This window comes from Camponotus vicinus, unplaced genomic scaffold, assembly GCF_025532165.1.
Source record: "Camponotus vicinus isolate PSW18456_S1 unplaced genomic scaffold, iyCamVici1.0 SCAF_3, whole genome shotgun sequence".
NCBI classification, from domain to species: Eukaryota; Metazoa; Arthropoda; class Insecta; order Hymenoptera; family Formicidae; genus Camponotus; species Camponotus vicinus.
This window is the reverse complement of record NW_028141967.1, coordinates 6047402-6073450: the sequence shown is the minus strand read 5'-3', so window position 1 is coordinate 6073450 and position 26049 is coordinate 6047402. Positions and strand designations below refer to the sequence as shown.

The window sequence follows — 26049 nt, the reverse complement described above, 5'->3', positions numbered from 1 at the left end:
GACGTTAGTTACCAAAGACTGAAACCATAGTTGTAAATTCCTTTGTTGTAAAATATATTTTTATAAAGACAAACTGAATGTATCAATCCACCCGGCATCGAACGACAGTTAATAGGAGGTCTTTAATAACCTGACTCCCAATAATTTGGTTCTACGCCGCACCGTGAGTTAATGTTTTGGTGGAAACTAGACCAATGATGTATATAACAGAGAGACCCTGAGCCTTTTGTCTGTTACCGTTTCACTTAACTGCTTGATACGCCCCTCGCACCCATTTTCAAAATTGGAACTATGAAGACTAGAAACCAGGAGACCGAACTAGGCTTGATAGAGTGAAGCCGAAATTCGTACATCTATTAGCATTCGTATTAAGTTAGCCGGAAATTTTTCAGCCAACCAAAAATCTCCTTATGGAATCGTTTGTATTTCGTATGAAGATGTTTGAAGTGTGATTAAAAACGTTTGTGAGTAATTAGAATAATTATAAAAAATTAATCATTTTTACAGTATGTAGTTAGCCAACATAACTAAATATTAAAAATTCTCCTTATGAATCGTTTGTATTTCGTATGAAGAGTTTTGAAGTATAATTAAAAAGGTTTGTGAGTCATTCGTTTAATTTTAATTAAATTTTTTTATATTGTGAAGTTAGCCGGAAGCTATATAAAATGGACGCCATCCTGTAATTGGTCGATTTGCTTATGGTAAATACTAAAATTTTCTCATGTGTACTGACTTTAAATGTAAGCAAAACGAGCAAATTGATCTCTTTTGTAACTTTTAATCCATGACTAATTTATTATTAATTCCGCATAATCGCATAATATATCATGGATCGTGGATAATCGTAAATAATTGAAATACGTTTTTCTACCAATAAATAAGTAAATCTTTTATAATTGTTTTATAATGTAGTCATCATTCAGAAAATAATCACAATTTGTGATTATGTATTTAATTGTTATTTTATATTCGCTTTCAAATAATAAACTATATAATAATAAAATTTATATAAAAAGATGGTAATATATGTAATCCAATTAATTATAATTGACAAAATAATTTCTTGTGAAAAAATAAAAGTAAAAAATATAGAAGAATTTTTTTTATAGCTTGTATAAAAAATCAGTTTTATGCTAAGTATATTATAATTTTCTGGACTGTAGTAATATTTAATATATAATTTTTGCTATATAAATATATATTTCTGATATAAAATCTATTTCTACAGATAGTAAGATCGGCTTATGTCACAGAATATCGGAAGGCTTACATCAAAATGCGAGAGAGAGGAGATGGCATATATCAATATGAATCCATTGCTGATGTTGTAAGAGCAAAAATAGATATCTCTGTAGATTTTATTATTTTTGCATCCGAAAACTTGAAAGTTGCCCATGCCTTATCGGAAGTAAGTCTTCTTTTGTATTTTCAAATATATATAAGCGCACATTTTTAGCATATTCTTTTATGTTATCATTTTTTTTGTTAATTATTATTGATTATTATTGATTACTTTGTTAATTATTGTCAATTTTTCAGATAGAAGCTAATATAGCCATAATAGATGAATACTACATAATATCTGGTGCAACTTGTTGTAGTAAATTGTAATGGAATCCGTAATGTTATGGGATTGATTCATAAATCAAAAGCACTTTGTCACAAATACAATATTCGTTTTCTCTCTGCCAATGTTTTCGTCAGAATTTTTATGTATATTATCGATCAAAACTTTTCATCACAATCATTTCACTCAAGCATTACCTGGACATGAAAAACAGAAATGTAATATTTTATTGTAGTATTGTATTAATATTACATATGTATATATATATATAAATACTACAATAAAATATTACATTTCTGTTTTTCATGTCCAGGTAATGCTTGAATGAAATGATTGTGATGAAAAGTTTTGATCGATAATATACATAAAAATTCTGACGAAAACATTGGCAGAGAGAAAACGAATATTGTATTTGTGACAAAGTGCTTTTGATTTATGAATCAATCCCATAACATTACGGATTCCATTACAATTTACTACAACAAGTTGCACCAGATATTATGTAGTATTCATCTATTATGGCTATATTAGCTTCTATCTGAAAAATTGACAATAATTAACAAAGTAATCAATAATAATCAATAATAATTAACAAAAAAAATGATAACATAAAAGAATATGCTAAAAATGTGCGCTTATATATATTTGAAAATACAAAAGAAGACTTACTTCCGATAAGGCATGGGCAACTTTCAAGTTTTCGGATGCAAAAATAATAAAATCTACAGAGATATCTATTTTTGCTCTTACAACATCAGCAATGGATTCATATTGATATATGCCATCTCCTCTCTCTCGCATTTTGATGTAAGCCTTCCGATATTCTGTGACATAAGCCGATCTTACTATCTGTAGAAATAGATTTTATATCAGAAATATATATTTATATAGCAAAAATTATATATTAAATATTACTACAGTCCAGAAAATTATAATATACTTAGCATAAAACTGATTTTTTATACAAGCTATAAAAAAAATTCTTCTATATTTTTTACTTTTATTTTTTCACAAGAAATTATTTTGTCAATTATAATTAATTGGATTACATATATTACCATCTTTTTATATAAATTTTATTATTATATAGTTTATTATTTGAAAGCGAATATAAAATAACAATTAAATACATAATCACAAATTGTGATTATTTTCTGAATGATGACTACATTATAAAACAATTATAAAAGATTTACTTATTTATTGGTAGAAAAACATATTTCAATTATCTACGCTTATCCACGATCCATGATATATTATGCGATTATGCGGAATTAATAATAAATTAGTCATGGATTAAAAGTTACAAAAGAGATCAATTTGCTCGTTTTGCTTACACTTAAAGTCAGTACACATGAGAAAATTTTAGTATTTACCATAAGCATATCGACCAATCGCAGGATGGCGTCCATTTTATATAGCTTCCGGCTAACTTCACAATATAAACAAATTTAATTAAAATTAAACGAATGACTCACAAACCTTTTTAATTATACTTCAAAACTCTTCATACGAAATACAAACGATTCATAAGGAGAAGTTTTAATATTTAGTTATGTTGGCTAACTACATACTGTAAAAATGATTAATTTTTTATAATTATTCTAATTACTCACAAACGTTTTTAATCACACTTTAAACATCTTCATACGAAATACAAACGATTCCATAAGGAGATTTTTGGTTGGCTGAAAAATTTCCGGCTAAATTAATACGAATTCTATTAGCAGAGAGAAGACTGAGAGGTGTCATGGCCCGCTTTTAGGTGATCCCTGAAAGCGATACGCTCTCTGTGGACCTTAAAAACGTGCACCGGAACTACGAAGCTAAGATGCACGAATGTTCTCAGAGGGTAACATATAAGGTGCACAATTTCTGGTTCTGTTCCATGCTATGTGCACAAAATGTCGGTAGCACCAGTGCTGTATAGCAAGGTGCTTACGTATATCAAATAAATTTTAATATAAATGAGAAATGACGAATTTGCGATCCTCTCTCTCTCTCTCTCTCTCTCTCTCTCTCTCTCTCTCTCTCTCTCTATATATATATATATATATATATATATATATATATATATATATATATATATATAGAGAGAGAGAGAGAGAGAGAGAGAGAGAGAGAGAGAGAGAGAGAGAGAGAGAGAGAGAGAGAGAGAGAACGTAAGGATCATGGAATAGAATATATATATATATATATATATATATATATATATATATATATATTCTATTCTATCTATCTATCTATCTATCTATCTATCTATCTATCTATCTATCTATCTATATATACAGGGTGAGCCATTTTAATTAACGCACGCAATTATTTCGGAAACAAAGCATTTTAGAGAAAAATGTTTCAGAAAAAAGTTTTATGGTTTCGAGGGTGCCATAAGATGGTATCATTGGTTTGACCTTGAAGAGTTATTTGAAGGTCACATGAAGGTCACCTTCAATTTCTTAAATGGAACCTACTATTTGTCATTGCATATTCTTGTAGCTTATGTCGAGAGCTTTCCAAAACACTATAATTAAGTACCTTTTCGTTAAGTACTTTTTGAGTTATGAGGCTTGAAATAATTTCTTAATTTTACATAAACCGTAAAATATCTTGTAAAATATTCATTTTTCGATTATCTTACCTTAATACTTTTACGTACAAAATAATGAGAGGAATCAACTGGTGTGAAGTAAACACATAGTTGTTTTGAAGAAAAAATATATAATTTGCAATTAACAATTCCATATTTTTTCTTAAAAACAACTATGTATTTTCTTTACACCAATTGATTCCTCTCATTATTTTGTACATAAAAGTATTAAGATAAGATAATCGAAAAATGAATATTTTACAAGATTTTTTACGGTTTATGTAAAATTAAGAAATTATTTCAAGCCTCATAACTCAAAAAGTACTTAACGAAAAGGTACTTAATTATAGTGTTTTGGAAAGCTCTCGAGATAAGCTACAAGAATATGCAATGACAAATAGTAGGATCCATTTAAGAAATTGAAGGTGACCTTCATGTGACCTTCAAATAACTCTTCAAGGTCAAACCAATGATACCATCTTATGGCCCCCTCGAAACCAAACAACTTTTGTCTGAAACATTTTTCTCTAAAATGCTTTGTTTCCGAAATAATTGCGTGCGTTAATTAAAATGGCTCACCCTGTATATATACAGGGTTTTTGTCAAAAGTGTGGAAACCCCAAAATATCTCACAAACGGTGCATTTTAGAAAAAAATGTTTCAGGCAAAAGTTGTTTGGTTTCAAAGGGGCCATAAGACGGTACCATTGGTTTGACCTTGAAGAGTCATTTGAAGGTCACGTGAAGGTCACTTCAATTTTTTTAAATGGAACACCCTATATATTTTTGCACAGTCTTGTAGCTTATCTCGAGAGCTTTCCAAAACACTATAATTAAGTACCTTTTCGTTAAGTACTTTTTGAGTTATGAGGCTTGAAATAATTTCTTAATTTTACATAAACCATAAAATATCTTGTAAAATATTCATTTTTCGATTATCTTACCTTAATACTTTTACGTACAAAATAATGAGAGGAATCAATTGGTGTAAAGAAAACACATAGTTGTTTGGAAGAAAAAATATGTAATTTGCAATTAACAATTCCATATTTTTTCTTAAAAACAACTATGTGTTTTCTTTACACCAATTGATTCCTCTCATTATTTTGTACATAAAAGTATTAAGGTAAGATAATCGAAAAATGAATATTTTACAAGATATTTTACGGTTTATGTAAAATTAAGAAATTATTTCAAGCCTCATAACTCAAAAAGTACTTAACGAAAAGGTACTTAATTATAGTGTTTTGGAAAGCTCTGAGAGATAAGCTACAAGACTGTGCAAAAATATATAGGGTGTTCCATTTAAAAAAATTGAAGTGACCTTCACGTGACCTTCAAATGACTCTTCAAGGTCAAACCAATGGTACCGTCTTATGGCCCCTTTGAAACCAAACAACTTTTGCCTGAAACATTTTTTTCTAAAATGCACCGTTTGTGAGATATTTAGGGGTTTCCACACTTTTGACAAACCCTGTATATATATATATATATATATATATATATATATATATATGTGTGTGTGTGTGTGTGTGTGTGTGTGTGTGTGTGTGTGTGTGTGTGTGTGTGTGTGTGTGTGTGTGTGTGTGTGTGTGTGTGTGTGTGTGTGTGTGTGTGTGTGTGTGTGTGTGTGTGTGTGTGTGTGTAGAGAGAGAGAGAGAGAGAGAGAGAGAGAGAGAGAGAGAGAGAGAGAGAGAGAGAGAGAGAGAAAGAGCGCTATGCCGAGCGAGAGAGAACGTAAGGATCATGGAATAGAATGCGTCCTTTTTTTATATGTACCTCGCTCTCCACTCTTTAACACATTCGAGATTTAAATATATTATAACTGTATTCCGAAATTCACTGATAGTATTAAAAATTTATAATATACGCGTAACGTGAACCTATAAATTTTCATTATTAGTGAATTTTGAAACATAAAGTCTGTTCTTTATAGCTGAACTAGTTAGTTGCACTGAGCTGCACTAGTTCAGAGGATATCTTTTTTACTCTACATTAGGAGGAAAAAGATAACCTCTGAACTAGTGCAGCCAGTTCAGCTATAAAGAACAGACTTATAGTCTATTATATGGTATTCATAGGCCGGTATTCATAGTCCGTTCTTATATTTAAGATCGTCTTAAGAACCCATTCAACCAATCAATGACCGCATTGCAGCTATTTGATTGGTTGAATGGGTTCTTAAGACGATCTTAAATATAAGAACGGACTATGAATACCGGCCATAGTTCAGTTCTTATATTTAAGATCGTCTTAAGTACAATCTTAGCATAATATAAACCAATTTATTATATATTAGCACCTCAAGACTTCACTTAAAACAGTCTTGAAATAAGAACGAATTATGAATATCGATCTATAATTTTTACAAAGCATTTCTCATATTTTTCAAACAGTTGGTAGCCATGTATTCGACACACAAGTCTCGACCAGTCTCGACTCAGCTTCTAAATTGTGTACATTTGCGTCGTTTCGTGTCATTGTAGGAAAATACTGTATCGAATACTGTGTCACTTTGTATTACTTTTCTTGTTGGTAAGCTTTCTATACAATAACGGTAAAAAACTGATTTATCGAGATTCGATACTTGTAACAAATGTTAGTTTTAGATTAGAAAATATCTCTTATAATATATATTTATATATATTCATAGCTATGATATAAATATAACCTTCATATACATGAAGAGAAAATATAAGTAATGTATGTGGATAAATGTTTAAAATAGAGGAGGCCTTTTACTTCAAATTTTGATTAAAATGTTCACTCAGTGTGTAAAAATTAGAAATTGAAACAAAATTTTAATAATTAAAATTTATATCTTTTATGTCGAATATTATCAATTATGGGTGTGGGTGTGGGGGTGTGTGTGTGTGTGTGTGTGTGTGTGTGTGTGTGTGTGTGTGTGTGTGTGTGTGTGTGTGTGTGTGTGTGTGTGTGTGTGTGTGTGTGTGTGTGTGTGTGTGTGTGTGTGTGTGTGTGTGTGTGTGTGTGTGTGTGTGTGTGTGTGTATTGAATAATACAGATGCTGGCAATATTGTCAATGAATTCTGGAACATAGCCACAATTATGAATAATGTTTGTATAGTTGTAGATAAGACTTTTCTTACGTAAAATCTGTCATCTATCATTGTCTTTACACAGAGATCTAATAATAAATAAGTTATTACCGAATATACTTATATAACTATTCTCAATAAAATTTTCTATTTTCAAAATGTGTCAATTTTTATGGTTCATTATTTTCGTTACAATATCGAATGGGAATTAACTTGCCAAACTTTGTCATATATTTGAACTTTTTAGGAGCTAAACTGTTTAATTTTGTTTTTTTATCTAAAATTAACATTTGTTTCTATTTAATTTTACTACTAAAAAACATGTGAACATTATTCCGATACTAAAATTAATAAATATATAAAAATTAACTTGATCTTTTTGACTTCTAAGGAGTTTATATAAAAGCATCACACACATACATTTTTATCATAATTTGATAGACAATCTATATTCCAAACATTTATTAATAAACGTAGTATTTTATTCAATTTTGATATGTTTTTTTTAATGCAATATTTAATTTATGTTAGACAATTATAGAAAATAATGGAAATAATAGTAAAACTAATAGAAATAGAAGTAATTATTTATATAAAAATAAATTTAGAAAATGTATTTTTATCAAAATTTTATCGAATTCTTTTTTCAAGAAAATATGTTTTGTATATTAATAACTTATACTTTTCTAAATTTGAATGACTTTATTATTTGTCATATATTGTGAAATTCATCTTGTGACAAAAGAGAACAATAATTTGTAATTAATAAACTACATTTTCCCTATATGGCAAAATAACTTAAAATTACTTAAGTTATACGTTAAAAAAGTTATGTGTAAAATATAAAGATCAATTTTATCTTTTCATTAAAGAATGTTGTACCTTTTAATTCACATTTCATTTTGATAACAATTGTTAAAATAAACTCGTTGAAATTTAATAAAGTTATTAAAAGTCATTCAAGTTTAAAAAGAATAAATAAGTTATTAATTTTAATAAAATATGTGTTCATATATATATATATATATATATATATATATATATATATATATATATATATATATATATATATATATATACAGTGCACTTGGACACAGTACAATTGGACACGTTGCAAATAGATACAACTTTGCACATGGTTCAATTTGACACAATGGATTTGGACACAATAATTTTGAACACAGTAGCTTTTGGACACAGCAAAACATTCATTTGGACACATAAAAATACACATCGTTATGTTGCACATCGTTTGCTTGGATATGTTACAGAGGCGAACGGTTTACTTGAAAAAATATAATTAGCTATCTTATGGCGTTTCATGATTGTAAATATTTAAATGTTTGTGACATGAGCACAGGTGGGGAGGAGCGGAGCCCCTCCCCTCGTCTTTATATCACACGTATATGTGTGTGTGTGTGTGTGTGTGTGTATATATATATATATATATATAAAGGGTGTTCCTGAATTCTGTGCTAAAATTGATACAACGGCTTCAGAACATGAAAATAAATCGAAAATGTTAATAAACCTGTCCGAATTCGAACGGTTTTGGAATTATAAAGTAATAAAGTTGCTTTCTTAAGACAATATAAATTGAAATAAATGTTGTTCAATATTCTTTATTTTGTTTAGAGTTTTACAAAAGATGCTTAAAAATTCTTCCATCGACTTCGATACACTTTTAATGCTGCGATATCATTTGTAAAAATATCGACCGAGAAATGGAGATTTGAAGGAAAATAATGGAAGTCAATTGAGATTAGAGCGTGCCGCTCAGTACTCTGCAGCAGCTCAGATTAGAGCAAGAAGACACGACTAATTCTCTGGAGTCGACATGCCTTAGATCTGCAGTGAGTCGCTCGGTACTTCTGATAGGAACCGAATTAGAGCAAGAAGACTCAAGATATTGAAAGTGCAATTTGTGATTGTCGGGACGACAATCTTGGAAAACGGGGGCATTGTTGCGCGGTCCGTCCCTGCGAATGTATTTGCCACCCATTGTATTCCGTCCGCGAGAAGTACGTCGACGGAAGAAGATCGTCTCCGCGCGCGTTGTCAAGATGTTATTAACAATGACTGTCAGAGAGCCTGAGTCCAACTGTCAAGCTGTACGGATGCGCGTCAATTTGTGTTCCGTTTTCCGATTACTCTGAGTTCTTGTATGTTACTCGTGGTTTATTAAGGTTCTTGTGTTCTGTAAAACGTGTTATTATTTACGAGTGTGAGCGTGTGCCGATCAGTTGTGTCGCGCGCGTTCGATATATATCGTTCTGCGGACGCAACAGAACTCCAAATATTTTCCAAAATGCTTGAAACATTTATTAATTCGTGCTAGAAAGTATATCGAAGTCGGAAGACGGAAGAATTTTTGAGCATCTGTTGTAAAGTTTTAAACAAAATAAAGAACATTAAATAACATTTATTTCAATTTATATTGTCTTAAGAAAGCAACTTTATTACCTTATAACTCCAAAACCGTTCGAATTCAAACATGTTTATTAACATTTTCGACTTGTTTTCATGTCCTAAAGCCGCTGTATCAATTTTGAACACTGAATTTAGAGGGGGGACACCCCCCCAGGTAGCAAGCACACGTCATTTTGACGTTTCAAATTGATCATTTACTGACTATTCTTGACGTCACGAGTTGACGTAAAAGTGACGGTCTAATGTCACAGATTCTTGACGTCATATGTACCGCATTTTGACGTCACAAAATACGATATTTTAACGTCTTTTTCTTAGCATAATAATGTATATATATATTTACTAGTGTTGTCGAATAAAGCAGATTAACCGATTCGAAAGCATCATTGAATAATTACAGCCATTTTATTCTTCAGAAGAATCTCGAATCGATTAAACTGCTTTATTCGAAAATGCAAATATGATAAGGAAGTAGGTCACAAGTTTTATATTTGTTATTATTATTTTATTTAAACGTAAATAAAAACTTACATCTAATATCATATAAAATTTTAATAAATAATGTCGTTGAATGACAGATAGAAAGAGAGAAATACATGCATACATACTGATACTCATATATCATGTGCACGTATTTTTATATAATCACATGCGACCCACATTAAGGATAGAAATTTTTTCTTTCGCTTGATCAGCGACAAATATGATTAAATTAAACATTTCTAAGTATTGATAGGACATGATATCATTTACGTGATTAATTACATTGATTTCATATTTTTTTATGTACTTGGCGCACGTTTTTTATCTTACATATCTAGTTTTATTTAATTTTTGCCTCTAGAATTTTTTGTAATGTTAATTTAAAAATAATTGTATTAGATTTAATTTAATAATATAATTAATATAATAATTTAAAAATAACTCACACTTTGTTCTTTTTGTTATATACAGGACTTTACCAATTGACATGATGCAACGCATACAAGATAATAATCGGGTAAGAAATTTTTTAATATTTTAATGAATTCTTCTTAAAACAATAATATAAAAATATTGACAGATAAAAAATGTTTTAGCAAATGTAGTAACAAGTATATTTGTCTATTTTATCTCAGGTTTTATTAAAAATATATTTGGTGTATAATTATATATATATATATATATATATATATATATATATATATATATTGTTACGTCCCTGGTTTGAGTCGCGGTCGAGTCTGTTTTGAAAAAGGGAAGAAGATCTCGTGGTCAAAGAATTGTTGATGGAGCAGCCGTCATTTTGAGTCGGAGAATAGCCGTCAAGCTATACGGACGCGTTTTCGTTTACGAGCCGTTATTGTGTTATTTATCCGTTGTGTTAATCTGTTGTTCGTGTGTGTTCTGTGTTCCTGATTAAAGTTTCTTGTTATCTTCAAAAGTGTTTATTCATTTAACGCGATCCGCGACAGCCGTTCTTTAGTGCGCGTCTTCGATAAATCTCGAAGTCGTCGCCCCGGGCGCAACATTTTGGGGGCTCGTCCGGGATAAAACGAACAGTAGTGATTTTGTGCGATGGCAACGATAGCTGCGAAGATGAGGAAGCGCGAGCAATCCGAGCCGCCGTCGGAATCAAGAGCAACAGAATCGGCAGCGACGGAGTCGGCAGCGACGGAGTCGACGGCTTTACAGACCGTGTTGCTCGAGATGCGGCGAATGCGCGAGGAGCAGGCGCGACGAGAAGAGGAAATCGCCGCAATGCTTCGCCGGCATGATGAGGAGCTGTAGCTTCTGCAGGGGAGCCGGTCTCAACCTTCACAACAGCTAAGTCGCTCCAATATTTAAAAAATGCGGCTAAATCGCACGCGGTCAAATCCGCACGCGTAATTTGTTTTAAAAAAGTTATGTTGAAAAATGTTTCCTTTAAAAAAAATTCTTTTAAAAAGAATGTACTGGTGTAAAATTAAGGCGGGCTTGGATGTATTTTGAATAGGGGATAACTCTTTCATTAGAATGCCTGGATGGCAATATTCGTGATTTCCGGTGTTTGTTTTAATATTGGTTGTGTTGGTTCCAATTATTTCTTTGAGCGAATTGTAATCGGTAGAGTAATCCTCGAAGTATTCTGGGAGGGACTTCCAAGTTATTTTGATTAGGTAATGGCTCTACATCCGAGGCCCGAAAAGAAAGATATGGATGAAAAAAAAAGTTTAGTGCTTGTTACTCGTTTTATTGTTTTTGTTGTTTAAGGGAAAGAAATTTTGGTAATAATTCCGAATTTGGCAACGAAGAAAAGAGAAAGACGACGATTACCAGAAGGGATAAAGGCTGCCTCACCCACGGTTTTTGACCCGTGGTTTTCCCGTGGATCTTTGGGCGAATGCCGAGGCAGGGGCCTGAGGAGTTCTCTTGAGAGAACGGAGGGTCCACGGGAAGATACCCCCCTCCTCTTGCCTGAAGATTTTAGTCTTTGAAGGAAATTTTTGGAATCAATGGAGTCGTTTGGTCCCAAGAGGATGTGCAGTTCGGTAACCTGGAACAGCAGTTTAGGGAGAACATGGAGACACATCGGGAACTATAATTCAACCAGATTCCTGAAAAAACTTGCCATTTTGTGATTGTCGAGACGACAATCTTTCGAAGAGAAGGGCAAGTGTTACGTCCCTGGTTTGAGTCGCGGTCGAGTCTGTTTTGAAAAAGGGAAGAAGATCTCGTTGTCAAGGAATTGTTGATGGAGCAGCCGTCATTTTGAGTCGGAGAATAGCCGTCAAGCTATACGGACGCGTTTTCGTTTACAAGCCGTTATTGTGTTATTTATCCATTGTGTTAATCTGTTGTTCGTGTGTGTTCTGTCTTCTTGATTAAAGTTTCTTGTTATCCTCAAAAGTGTTTATTCATTTAACGCGATCCGCGACAGCCATTCTTTAGTGCGCGTCTTCGATAAATCTCGAAGTCGTCACCCCGGGCGCAACAATATGTGTGTCTGTGTGTGTGTGTGTCTGTGTGTCTGTGTGTGTGTGTCTGTGTGTGTGTGTGTGCGTGCGTGCGTGCGTGCGTGCGTGCGTGCGTGCGTGCGTGCGTGCGTGCGTGCGTGCGTGCGTGCGTGCGTGCGTGCGTGCGTGCGTGCGTGCGTGCGTGCGTGTGTGTGTGTGTGTGTGCGTGCGTGTGTGCGCGCGCGCGCGCGTGTGTGTGTGTGTGTGTGTGTGTGTGTGTGTGTACAGGGTGTTCCAGACCACCCGTACACTCCTTTTAAAATGAAAATAAATGGCTTTTGTCAAAAATCGCGAACAATTTTTAAGTAAATCGGGTACGCTCTATCAAATGATGATATTTTCAACTTTTGATTCCGGAAATACGCTATCCGGATCGGAAGTTGAATTTTTTTAGGGGAACATGGTACTTTTTATTACAGATTCGAATTGTGAAAAAATAAGAGTTTTGTATCAAACGTTTTTTCTGAAAGTGCCTCTGTCAATCTTAAAATTGACCTTGAAAGTAACTGTGATGAACTTTCAATAATTATTATATTAATATTTCTATTAATTATAATTAATATTTCTATTTTTATTACAAAAATCGTTACATGGAATAGGATTTCTTTATTTAATTTACTGCGCTCTACCTCCTCACAAGTGCGTGAGCACATGCTCAGGGGCACCCTGTATATATATATATATATATATATATATATATATATATAAAATGATGTATATTGTTATGTCCCTGATGTTCGTGATCGTCAAGTCTAAAGACCTTCTAATAAGAGACTGGCCATTAGATAGAGTGAGAGCATATTAAGAGTATGTTTCGTCCATGTTTATGCAAAATCCTGCGAGAGAGATAGATATAATATAGGTAGGATCTATACAGAGACTCTAGATTTCAGATCTGTCAGATCTGTTATATCTTTGAGATTTAGTAACATATAAAATTAATTTTAAAAATTTTTCTAAATAATATATGTCAAAATAATTTTTCATATTTACTATTTAAATAAAATAAAATTTATCATTATAATTTTATATCATTATAATTATTATCATTTATAATATTAATATTTTAATTTAAATAAAATTTATTATTATAATTTATATGTATAATATTTCTTATATATTATCTATATAAATAGTATTGATTATTTATTTATAATATATATAAATACATTATAAATAATTATAATATTTATTACTAATAAATATCATTTATATTTAAAATAGGATTATTAAAATTTGAATATGAGCGGGAGTTGCACAAAAATGGCGGACCAATCAAAAGTGGTCCCCTGATGGCCAGTCTTTTATTAGAGGGTCTCTATCGGTCAATTCGGCATTGCAAACGATGAACATCTGGTTGTCAGGGATTGTTGATAAAAAAAGAATAGTGGAGTTGAAAAATAGCTATAAAGCTATCCGGAGCGTTTACATATACGTTATTGTGTTTATTCCTGCTATTATTCGTTGTTTGTATGTGTTCTGTGTTTCTCATTAAAGTTCCTCATTATTCTCAAAAGTATCTAGTTATTTTACACGGCCCGCGAGTGCTCGATTGTGTTGAACGCGTTTCGATATATCGAAAAGTCATCGCCGCGGACATAACTACTATATATATATATATACAGTGATGGGAAAAGTTCCAGAACGGTTGAATATTTCATAAACTATGCACTTTAGAAAGAAATGTTTCAGACAAAAGTTGTATGGCTTGAAGGGGGCCATAAGATGGCGTCATTGGTTTGACTTTGAAAAGTCGTTTGAAGGTCACGTGAAGGTCACCTTCAATTTCTTAAATGGAACTCCCTATTTTTTGTTACTTATTCTTGTAGCTTATCTCGAGAGCTTTCCAAAACACTATAATAAAGTATTTCTTCATTGAGCACTTTTCGAGTTATGAGGCTTGAAATAATTTCTTAATTTTACATAAACCATAAAATATCTAGTAAAATATTCATTTTTCGATTATCTTACCTTAATACTTTTATGTACAAAATAATGAGAGGAATCAATTGGTGTAAAGAAAATACATAGTTATTTTTAAGAAAAAATATGTAATTGTTAATTGCAAATTACATATTTTTTCTTCGAAACAACTATGTTTTTTCTTTACACCAATTGATTCCTCTCATTATTTTGTACATAAAAGTGTTAAGGTAAGATAATCGAAAAATGAATATTTTACTAGATATTTTATGGTTTATGTAAAATTAAAAAATTATTTCAAGCCTCATAACTCGAAAAGTACTCAATGAAGAAATACTTTATTATAGTGTTTTGGAAAGCTCTCGAGATAAGCTACAAGAATAAGTAACAAAAAATAGGGGGTTCCATTTAAGAAATTGAAGGTGACCTTCACGTGACCTTCAAACGACTTTCCAAGGTCAAACCAATGACGCCATCTTATGGCGCCCTTCAAGCCATACAACTATTGTCTGAAACATTTCTTTCTAAAGTGCATAGTTTATGAAATATTCAACCGTTCCGGAACTTTTTCCCATCACTGTATAGTATATATAAAAAAAAATTTGTTTCCCATTTTTCGAAGGCTATCTTCAACGTCCGCCACTTTATAAAACATTTTTTATAATTCAAATTTGGTTTTCTTGGTTTTTAAGAGAAATGTTCAAGTTTTAATTTGAGTTTTGTTTCATCTCGATACGATGATTATTTGCTGATTTATTGCTATTTGAAAATGTGAAAAAATTGTATTAAAATTTAGTGGCCCGTTTTTTTTGCGGGTGAGTGTATATATATATATATATATATATATATATATATATATATATATATATATATATACAGGGTGACCCATTTTAACTTAGGCAGCCAAATAACTCGAAAAATAAGCAAGATAGAGAAAAATGTTTTAGACAAAAGTTGTATGGTTTCGAGGGGGCCATAAGATGGTATCATTGGTTTGACCTTGAAGAGTCATTTGAAGGTCACGTGAAGGTCACTTCAATTTTTTTAAATGGAACATCCTATATATTTTTGTACATTCTTGTAGCTCATCTCGAGAGCTTTCCAAAACACTATAATTAAGTACATTTTCGTTAAGTACTTTTTGAGTTATGAGCTTGAAATAATTTCTTAATTTTACATAAACCGTAAAATATCTTGTAAAATATTCATTTTTCGATTACCTTACCTTAATAGTTTTATGTACAAAATAATGAGAGGAATCAATTGGTGTAAAGAAAACACATAGTTGTTTCGAAGAAAAAATATGTAATTTGCAATTAACAATTCCATATTTTTTCTTAAAAACAACTATGTGTTTTCTTTACACCAATTGATTCCTCTCATTATTTTGTACATAAAAGTATTAAGGTAAGATAATCGAAAAATGAATATTTTACAAGATATTTTACGGTTTATGTAAAATTAAGAAATTATTTCAAGCATCATAACTCAAAAAGTACTTAACGGAAAGGTACTTAATTATAGTGTTTTGGAAAGCTCTCGAAATAAGCTACAAGAATGTACAAAAATATATAGGGTATTCCATTTAAAAAAATTGAAGTGACCTTCACGTGACCTTCAAATGACTCTTCAAGGTCAAACCAATGATACCATCTTATGGCCCCCTCGAAACCATACAACTTTTGTCTAAAACATTTTTCTCTATCTTGCTTATTTTTCGAGTTATTTGGCTGCCTAAGTTAAAATGGGTCACCCTGTATATATATATATATATATATATCTTACGCCATCTTATGGCGCCCTTCAAGCCATACAACTTTTGTCTGAAACATTTCTTTCTAAAGTGCATAGTTTATGAAATATTCAACCGTTCCGGAACTTTTTCCCATCACTGTATAGTATATATAAAAAAAAATTTGTTTCCCATTTTTCGAAGGCTATCTTGAACGTCCGCCACTTTATAAAACATTTTTTATAATTCAAATTTGGTTTTCTTGGTTTTTAAGAGAAATGTTCAAGTTTTAATTTGAGTTTTGTTTCATCTCGATACGATGATTATTTGCTGATTTATTGCTATTTGAAAATGTGAAAAAATTGTATTAAAATTTAGTGGCCCGTTCTTTTTGCGGGTGAGTGTATATATATACACTCACCCGCAAAAAGAACAGGCCACTAAATTTTATATATATATATATATATATATATATTTAATATATTCTAAAATTAATATACACTACTCAAAAGAAAAATAGGGAACACTTTTTGAATCCTAAAAATTGGGTTATTTTCAAACCGCTGAAACTGTCGAATAATCATCGTAGACAAAAAATTAAAAAAGCATTTTGAAATTTTAATGCACAGTTGTTGGTTTTTAAAATTTTTATCTTCCTTATTCTGCGCTTTAAAAAACAACGCTTTTTTTTTAATTTTCTTCATAAAAAAATGTTGGTTTCGAAGTCACGTAGCTCGGTCAAAAAAAAATCATAGAAAAATTTAAAAAAAAAAGCATTTTATAAACAAAATGTTGTAGTTTATGAAATTTTAGTTGAATTTCTCGAGAAAAATTTTTTTCATTAAGTTGCGGCGTGTTAAAAATACATAATTTTAAGGAACTATACAGTGTGTTCTTTTTTAAAGCGCAGAATAAGGAAGATAAAAAAATTTTTTAAACCACCAACTGCGCGTTAAAGTTGAAACTTCAAGCTACAAAATGCTTTTTTAATTTTTTGTCTACGATGATTTTTCAACGATGATTTTTCAGCGGTTTGAAAATAGTCCAATTTTTAGGGTACAAAAAGTGTTCCCTATTTTTTTTGAGTAGTATTTAATACATTACAAAAAATAAAATTTAAAAATAATAATTTCTTCTATTTGTTTTTTTATTAATTTATATTTATTTAATATATTCTAAATTTTCAGCTACCATTACCAGGAGGAGAAACTACAGAACGTCAATTAACATTAGCTATTTGGGCAACAGCTGAAAAAAAGTTGGAATTCAAACCATTACCTGGATTTGATCCTAATTTTGATAATTTGCAATATTATCGTGCTCAGCAAGACATTGATTGCGATGAAGTATATCCTGGAATATATATTGGCGATGGGTAAGTATAAAAACAAATATATATGCATATTATAAAGTAATGTATGTATTATTTAAAAAACTTTTTAATAATTTTCTTATATAGAACTACAGCAAAAAACAAAAAGTATCTTAAAATGTTAGGTATAACACATTTATTGAATGCAGCAGAAGGAAGGAGATATGGATTTGTAAATACAGATAATAATTACTACGCTGATACAACGATAAAATATCTTGGCTTGCAAGTTACAGATTTACCTTCCGTGGATATTAGTAAATACTTTTATATAACAGCCAATTTTATTGATGAAGCAGTATCTACTGGAGGTAACTAAATTATATTTACATATTTTCTTGTTTAATCATGCGTGTCATAAATTCACATAAATACAAATTCTGTCATTTTTTTAGGTAAAGCTTTCGTACATTGCATGCAGGGTGTATCTCGTAGTGCTACGTGTGTTCTCGCATATTTAATGATAAAGAAGAATATGTTAGCAACTGATGCTATACATTTAGTTCGCACAAATCGAGATATTCATCCAAATAATGGTTTTCTTCGGCAATTAGCAGAGTTGGATAATCGATTGCGTAGACAACGCTTACGTTGATATTGAATATGTAAAATTTCGATGTTACAAAAGATAACATTATTATTGTTATTATTATATATTTTTCATGAGATATTTAAATAAAGATGAATATATGGCAAGCATTCATATACAAAGCATAGGGTATAAGAGAATGTAGAGTAGCGAATTATAAATTTATAAATTTTATTTTACGGTTAAAATACAGAACTGTATTAAACAACAATTAAAAATTGACAAGTAAGAGTAACAAAGCGCAAAAAAAAAAAGAAAAAATTTCTTGTTCTTTCTCTTTTAGTTATTAGTATATTTTAAAATACTCTTCACTATACATATATTAAATATAAACGTTTTGAATCATATTTCGATCCATCTTCAGTGTGACATTAATATTATGCATTAGAGAATATTACACAATAATGTATGAAATTATATATTATTCACTTTTCGCAATTGATACAGATACTACAATGCTGTATTTCGTAATATAATGAGCATATTCTCCCCAATAATTTGAATCATTATATTACAATATACCCACACAGCACATTATACTAAAAGATAACGAAAAGATGTCTTTTTTAAGTTATCTTTTCGACAAAACGAAAAGATGTCTATAAAGACATCTTTTCGCTTTGTCGAAAAAGATGACATAAAAAAGACATAATAGTATGTGGCACGTGTTTCTTCGATTGCCGCTACGCGGCGAGCCACTCTTAACTTATCTCGTATTTAATATTTATCACGAAATGTATATAAAGAATTAGTAATTAATATAAGATCTGAAGCATATTTTTGCCTTTTACGAGCAGTAATGCCAGAAAGAGGATACTGCTCGCACGCATCAATCAGAGAGAGCCACATATATGTGCTATGCAGAATGATTGTTGCGTGTGAGCTGCATCCTTTTCCTGACATTACTGTTTATCAATTTAATTTCTGACAAATTGAATTTAAAATAATTTATTTAATAATCTGGATTCCTTATTGGGATTCAGAATATTAAACAGATTATTAGAAATTAGATGGATAAATGGGAGAAATAGCCCATTTATTGCGTGTATTGAAGTATTCCTACTACCGAGTGTCGATAATCTATATAGAATGAATCAAGTCATCTTTTAGTCATGCATATGGACAAGACTAAAAAGTCACTGAATTCGGGTCATGAGACGACTTTTAGTCATCTTTCCGTCGACTTAACGATGTCAGTAAAAGATGTCTGTGACAAAAAAATGTCCAGTTTTAATAATACTTTTAGACGACTTGCTGTGTGGGTACTAATATGATAAATTTTGATAAATTCACAAGTTTAAGTAAAAAATAGAGATGCAGAGAATTATTGCACAGAAATCAAATTTTAATATTTTAAATAATAGTTAGGAGATTGGCTCACCAGATCCTGGATTCCGACTTTTTTCTGGATAAATTGATGATAGTTTGGAACGCCATATGATGTATATCTCATGGCGACTTAATGAAAAATTTGATTTCTGTATCTTTGTTATAGTCTAAAAGACTTTATCGATAAAAAAGGATTCAGAATATGGACCTATAACTCTATTTTAATATTAATTAAATTATAATTTTTATTTCAAATGCGATACAATGGAACGTTCGCGAACCACGTAAACCGCTACCTCAGCGAACCACGCGCGAACTCGCCGGAAACGCGAAAGTACAAACAAAGAATTTCGATTTTGAAACGTCTTTACTTGCATTTTAAGGTTCTCCACGAAAAGTTCACCATGACATACAGGTGTTTATTTTAAAACTTTCCACTGATACAGGATGTTTGTTTTAAAACTTTTTACCTGTTTATTTCATGATTGTCTATTTTTTGCGAAAAATCAAAAGACGTCAATTTTGTTTTTGGTGGCGACACTTAAGTACATTAAATACGAAATTTTTTCATCCCCTTCATCGGGGTAACACCTTCAAAAATCTTAAATGGCAATAGAGTCCAAGTGGTATATCATTTTAAAGATCTTTTGATTTTCTGCACAACTTTCTTTCTTTTTTTTATTGAAGTGAATATTTTTCGAGAAATTGCACTTGGAAGTTTTAAGTGTCAAAAAAGTTTTACATATAAAAACACATTTTGGAATAGAATTTATTTATTGGTCATTTATTTATAACAAATGTTCAAAATGTTCTACATTGTTTCCTAAACAATAATATAAATGATTCTTAAATTCTGAACGAATAACATTTTGAAAAGTTTTTACAGGAATAGCTCTGCATTTTTATATAATTCTTCGACGCAAATTGTTTATATACGTTTTCCACTAGTGTTTCATAAACAACGGATTCTAAGTGCTCCCACAGAAAAAAATCTTTTTCAAAAGAAACGCACTCGCGGTGGACAGTTTTTAACCTCGTTTTTGACGATATTTTGAAAGACCATGTTTTTGACATGGCCATACAGGGTATTCATTTTAAAACTTTCTATCCGTTTATTTCATGATCGACTATTTTTTGCGAAAAATGCAAAAAGATGTCAATTTTGTTTTCGAGGGATACATTTAAGTACATTAAGCACACTTGTGTTTCATATATTTTTCATATATAGTATTTCATATATTTTCCATACATTTCATTAACATAAATAATAATATATAAAAAAATTTATATATGCTCGAAAAAACACCATATCTAAACGGGATGGTCCCGATTGCGCACATTCTCGACCGGACACACTATTCATATCGATCGGTGCCTAGGGTAACCAGCACGATTGACCAATCAAAAGTTTTTATTTTCAACTGGCCAATAAGTATTGTGTTTGCTTGGGACTCACTCATCTAAACACGAATTAAAGAAAAGAGTAGACACGTGACATGTGTCACATGATCAATGCGTAATTTTCAGGTTAGCTTAGTTTTGAGAAAGCGCCGCGTGGTGAAATTTATTGATTCTTCCATTGAATCTGCTCTCTAAAAGTGAATCAGTGTATTATCACTGTAATCAGCTGTACTTATAACTGCTTGTAATCAGTGAGTATTTACTGTTTTTCAGTGATAATAAGTATATATACTACTTTCACTAGCGTGAATCAGTGTATTATCACTGAAAAACAGTAAATACTCACTGATTACAAGCAGTTATAAGTACAGCACTGATTACAGTGATAATACACTGATTCACTTATAGGGCCTAAGCAGAATGGCTGCCTTAAGATTTTAAGACTATGTTTTATGTAATGTGCGAATAAATCCTTGCGTGTTAAGCGTCGTCTACAATGAGATTTTAAGGAGACTTAAGGCGTAAGACTTAAGAAATTGACCAATCACAGTCAAGTATTAAGAGAATACTCGACTGTGATTGGTCAATTTCTTAAATCTTACGCTTTAAGTCTCCTTAAAATCTCATTGTAGACGACGCATAAACGAACATCACTTTTAGGGAGTTATAACTACGATTGTTACTAAACCAGATTAACGTTGCTGTGTAAACGTACTCATTGAGCGGTAAGGCCTGAGCAGAATGGCTGCCTTATAATTTTAAGACTATGTTTTATGCCTTAGGTCTTTGTCTTAGGTAACGCACAATACTGTGTGTTATGTCTCGAGTCTTATGTATACGCGAACATTTGTAAGAAATAAACGTTTGCGTATACATAAGACTCGAGACATAACGCACAGTATTGTGCGTTACCTAAGACAAAGACTTAAGGCATAAAACATAGTCTTAAAATTATAAGGCAGCCATTCTGCTCAGGCCCTTATGCGTCGTCTACAATGAGATTTTAAAGAGACTTAAGTCTTACGCCTTAAGTCTCCTTAAAATCTCATTGTAGACGACGCTTTAGAGAGTGTCTGTTGTTCTTTAAGCCCCTTGCACAATGCTAGGCAACAGGCAATAAGAACAGAAATAATATCTATTCTCTGCTCCTATTGGCGAATATTTTCTGTTCCGCGTATTTATTAAGCCCCTTGCACAATGCTAGGCAACAGGCAATAGAAATAAGGAATAAAAATTATTTACCAATAAATACGCGGAACAGAAAATATTCGCCAATAGGAGCAGAGAATAAATACCATTTCTGTTCTTATTGCCTGTTGCCTAGCATTGTGCAAGGGGCTTTAGTGAATAGTTTCTATTCCTTATTTCTATCGCCTGTTGCCTAGCATTGTGCAAGGGGCTTTACATCCGCCGACTTGATCTATTCACACAAGATTCAGACGTGTAAAAAAGAATAATACACGTGCAAGTATGGGTTTCCAGAATATTTGGTACTCACATCCACGAAAATACGGTCAAGGATCAAGATCTTGGTCAGTATAATGCTCTTTTCGTTTTGTACGCTTTTATTAGCGATGAATTTATGTGCATTAGTCGCAGACCGATCACCACGAAAATGTAATATTAGCCATGAAAATTTGATTTAAAGCGAGAAATTTGATAGTCTGATTAAAATCTGAAATAATTTTAATATATTTATATATCTACATTAGTTTTAATTAAATTTAATATTGCTTTTGTAAAAAATATGTCTATAAATATGTATACTAACCTCCAAAGTATCGCGTATGAAGTCAACTCCATATCGAGGTTATTTTATTAAGTATTATATCTATTTTACATGAGTTTTCTATATTATTTTTTTCCCTCTCTTTCTGTTTTTAAATTTTAATTTGTTTTGATTTTGAAAAGGCAGGTAAATAGATAAATTTAATATTTCAATATTATATATATGTAATATATGTTAGATGAATATACATATATTGTTCTAAACGAAATTAATTTTAATTTTTATTACAGCCGTGCCTGTGCGAATAGACATGGACTTATTCGCAAATATGGTCTGAACATTTGCCGGCAATGCTTCAGAGAATATGCCGCTGATATTGGCTTCAAGAAGGTAAGTATCTATCATTTGTAATATGATATAAAATATTTATTGATATTCTTAATACATTATAAATCAAGAAGAAATAAAATTAAATAATATTTTCTTTTTGTTTTATAGCTGGATTAAAATTAGAGGCGAGCAAATATCGTTTTATTCCCGCTCGGTCTTGACAGTCTTTACCATGGGTCTCGGTCGAACTTGCAAGTGGATAGAGTGGGAATAAGATAAAAACCACTACCTCTATGATGGGAACCGAGATCTTTTGGGAATATCAGGACTTGGGACAGATCGAGATTTTTTATTCTCGACGGTTCCCGATGATTCCTGACGTCGAGATAATCCGGCGTACGCAACACATTACAATAATAAATTCGAATAAAATTGCAGTTTCACTTTTTATTCATTTATTTGAACAATTTTTACTAAAAATCTTCTTCCTCTTTGCTTTAGGACTATGTCCTGTTGTTTCTGATTTATCATCCCACTAAAAATCTAATTATTAATAAATTATTAAATTAAAGAATTATTAATAAGTTAAAATAAAAAATACAATAAAATAAATAAATTTTTTAAATATTAAATAATAAAATTTATTAATAAAAAAATAAAATAAATAAAATTAATTAGAAAATATATGAAATACTCACACGGAACAAAAACCTCTAATAGATGTCCACTAGACGTCTACCATGGAAATTCGAAACCTCCATTAGATGTCCATGAAACGTCCCGTAAACATCTACTAGACATCCACAGTTCCGCATTTCATACCTCCATTAAACGTATTCATAGATGTCATATGTACGTTATATGGAGTAATTATAGATATTGAATGAAGCGTTCGTGGATGTCATATGTACGTTATATGGAGTAATTATAGATATTTTGTGGAGCTCTTATGGATGTCAGATATACGTTATATGGAGTAATTATAGATATTTTGTCGAGCTTTCATGGATGTCATATGTACGTTATATGGAGTAACAAATAGATAATGAACGGATCATTTTCGTTTATTGGCCGGACATTTACTTGTCCGACTTATAAAATCGATTTAATATCTGAAGTTCCTCTATTGAAACTGTATCAGAAATTAGATCGAAGTAATACTTTTAATTTTATCTGTCGCCTTTTGCAAGCTTTATATAATTCTCATGACTAAAACTCAAGTACGAGAAAAATAACGCACCATAGCGGTGCGTTAACAAACTAGCGCGATTACTGAAACGAACGAACTAGCGCGATTACTGATTTTACAGTGAAATTTTACTTCCACTGACTATAATTATTAGTGAGATATAAGATAAAGTAACAAAAAATAATATTTACCAATACTAGGAAAAATAATTAATAAAAATTATTTATGTTAAGAGAAATGTGTACACATCTATCATACATCCATAACCGACGTCTAATGGACATCCATGATGTATTTACAAACGACATCTACCGTGGAGATAATATGGATTTCTATTAGAGATCCATTGAACATTCACCATGGAGATAGAGGTCACATGGAGGTTATATGGACCTCCAATGGATGTCATGTTCCATGTGGGTATGTGTGTACATTTATATCCGAAACATACAATACGTAAGCAACTACTTTAATAAATTATTAAAAATTATATTTAATTAATTAATTAATTAAATAAATAAGTAAACAAAATATGTAATTATAAAATGAAAATATGTAATTGCCCATACAGCACAGAAGCTTGCATCAACATTGCTGCAATATTACAACATTGCACATTGCAGTGTAATGCTGCAGAAATATTGCAGAGACATTATTTTGTAGTATAACTTTGGCAATGTTACAGCAACATTTTAATATAGCGAAAATGTATAACATGTGTTTTTTTACTTGCCGTTACGTGACGACACCAAACTTAACTAACTCGTATTCGAATTTTCACCTAAAATGGATATAAAATCTATAAAGGACTAATGTAGTAATTATATTTCTTGTCTTGTATCAGTTATTTAATTTGTAATAAACTAACTTCATTTATTTAATATTCTGAATCCTAATAAGGGAACTAAATTATTAAACAAATGATTTGTTTAATAATCTAGATCCCTCGTTGGGATTCAAAATATTAAATAGATTTTCCTCAATTGAATGGATAAATGAGAAATAGTTTATTTATTGCACGTTTTAAAATATTCTGATATCGAAGGTATGTAAAATAATTGTATGTATATTGAAATAAATATTTAATAAGAAACATTTAATAAAAAACACTAATAGACAACTTTTTTAAAGGCGTGAAATTTTTTTAAAGGTGAATGTTTTTTTCCTATCTTTCTTAAACATTTTTTTTATATTTTCAAAGTTTATTTATTAAATTTAAAATGGTCTGTATTTGTAGTAAAACGCATTTTAATTACAAACAGGTTGCACCGTAACATTACTACAATCTGACATTGCAATATTCCTAAAAGCGGACATTTTAACGTTGTTGCAATCCGACAGCAATGGTGCAGCAACATTTTGCAGTGAATTTGCATCGGAGCAACATTGCGGTGAGATTGCTACAATGTGTATGTAATCGTTGTGTGCTATATGGGTGTAAAACATAAAATAATAAACAAAATATATAATTATAAATCTATATGTAATTATAAAATTAGGAAAATTTATTATTATTGTAAATTTAAGTAAGATTTCTAAGAAAAAATATGTAATTTGTTAATTGCAAATTACATATTTTTTCTTAAAAACAACTATCCATACAGCACAGAATATTATAGCAATATTATTAATATTGTTGTAACATTGCAGCAACATTGCAATATTGCCGCAATGTTACTGCAATGTTCTGAGCTGTATGGGTATGTTTTTTCTTTACACCAATTGATTCCTCACATTATTTTGTGCATAAAAGTATTAAGGTAAGATAATCAAAAAATAAATATTTTATTAGATATTTTATGGTTTATGTAAAATTAAGAAATTATTTCAAGCCT

The 26049-nt window shown here is 30.8% G+C and overlaps 2 protein-coding genes and 3 long non-coding RNA genes across 7 annotated transcripts; 4 read left to right on the top strand and 1 right to left on the bottom strand.

Moving 5' to 3' along the window:
- Positions 1–26: 26 nt before the first annotated feature.
- Positions 27–18343, top strand: LOC145967822 (dual specificity protein phosphatase 3). Of its 2 annotated transcripts, none has more exons than XM_083092817.1 (5): positions 27–163; positions 10600–10645; positions 17463–17650; positions 17735–17958; positions 18043–18343. In XM_083092817.1, exons 2-5 carry the CDS (start codon positions 10616–10618, stop codon positions 18240–18242), a joined length of 642 nt encoding a protein of 213 aa, XP_082948943.1. In that variant the 5' UTR covers positions 27–163; positions 10600–10615; the 3' UTR covers positions 18243–18343. The 2 variants fall into 2 exon arrangements, with proteins under 2 accessions (XP_082948943.1, XP_082948944.1); XM_083092818.1 differs by lacking the exon at positions 27–163 and adding an exon at positions 6537–6691.
- LOC145967825 (uncharacterized) lies at positions 821–1695 on the top strand. Its single transcript, XR_014437566.1, has 3 exons — positions 821–847; positions 1232–1411; positions 1543–1695. It is a non-coding gene; the product is annotated as an uncharacterized LOC145967825 (long non-coding RNA).
- On the bottom strand, positions 1956–2781 carry LOC145968490 (uncharacterized). Its single transcript, XR_014437746.1, has 3 exons — positions 2767–2781; positions 2240–2419; positions 1956–2108 (listed from the first exon to the last, which is right to left on the bottom strand). It is a non-coding gene; the product is annotated as an uncharacterized LOC145968490 (long non-coding RNA).
- Positions 18344–22286: 3943 nt separating the features above from the next.
- LOC145967826 (small ribosomal subunit protein uS14) lies at positions 22287–23475 on the top strand. The gene is made up of 3 exons (XM_083092819.1): positions 22287–22498; positions 22986–23085; positions 23194–23475. The coding sequence occupies exons 1-3, from the start codon at positions 22437–22439 to the stop codon at positions 23200–23202; spliced, it is 171 nt and encodes a 56-aa protein (XP_082948945.1). The 5' UTR covers positions 22287–22436; the 3' UTR covers positions 23203–23475.
- A 115-nt stretch (positions 23476–23590) lies between these two features.
- Positions 23591–25104, top strand: LOC145967823 (uncharacterized). Of its 2 annotated transcripts, XR_014437565.1 has the most exons (3): positions 23591–24367; positions 24448–24634; positions 24786–25104. It is a non-coding gene; the product is annotated as an uncharacterized LOC145967823 (long non-coding RNA). The 2 variants fall into 2 exon arrangements; XR_014437564.1 differs by having other exon boundaries at positions 23591–24634.
- The last annotated feature ends 945 nt before the right edge of the window (positions 25105–26049 follow it).

Coding starts and splice junctions, on each gene's coding strand:
- LOC145967822 (XM_083092817.1), top strand. CDS start 10,616: ATGATGCAACGCATACAAGATAATAATCGG. Junction 10,646..17,462: donor GCATACAAGATAATAATCGG/GTAAGAAATTTT, acceptor CTAAATTTTCAG/CTACCATTACCAGGAGGAGA. Junction 17,959..18,042: donor TGAAGCAGTATCTACTGGAG/GTAACTAAATTA, acceptor TCATTTTTTTAG/GTAAAGCTTTCGTACATTGC.
- LOC145967826 (XM_083092819.1), top strand. CDS start 22,437: ATGGGTTTCCAGAATATTTGGTACTCACATCCACGAAAATACGGTCAA. Junction 22,499..22,985: donor GGTCAAGGATCAAGATCTTG/GTCAGTATAATG, acceptor TTTTTATTACAG/CCGTGCCTGTGCGAATAGAC.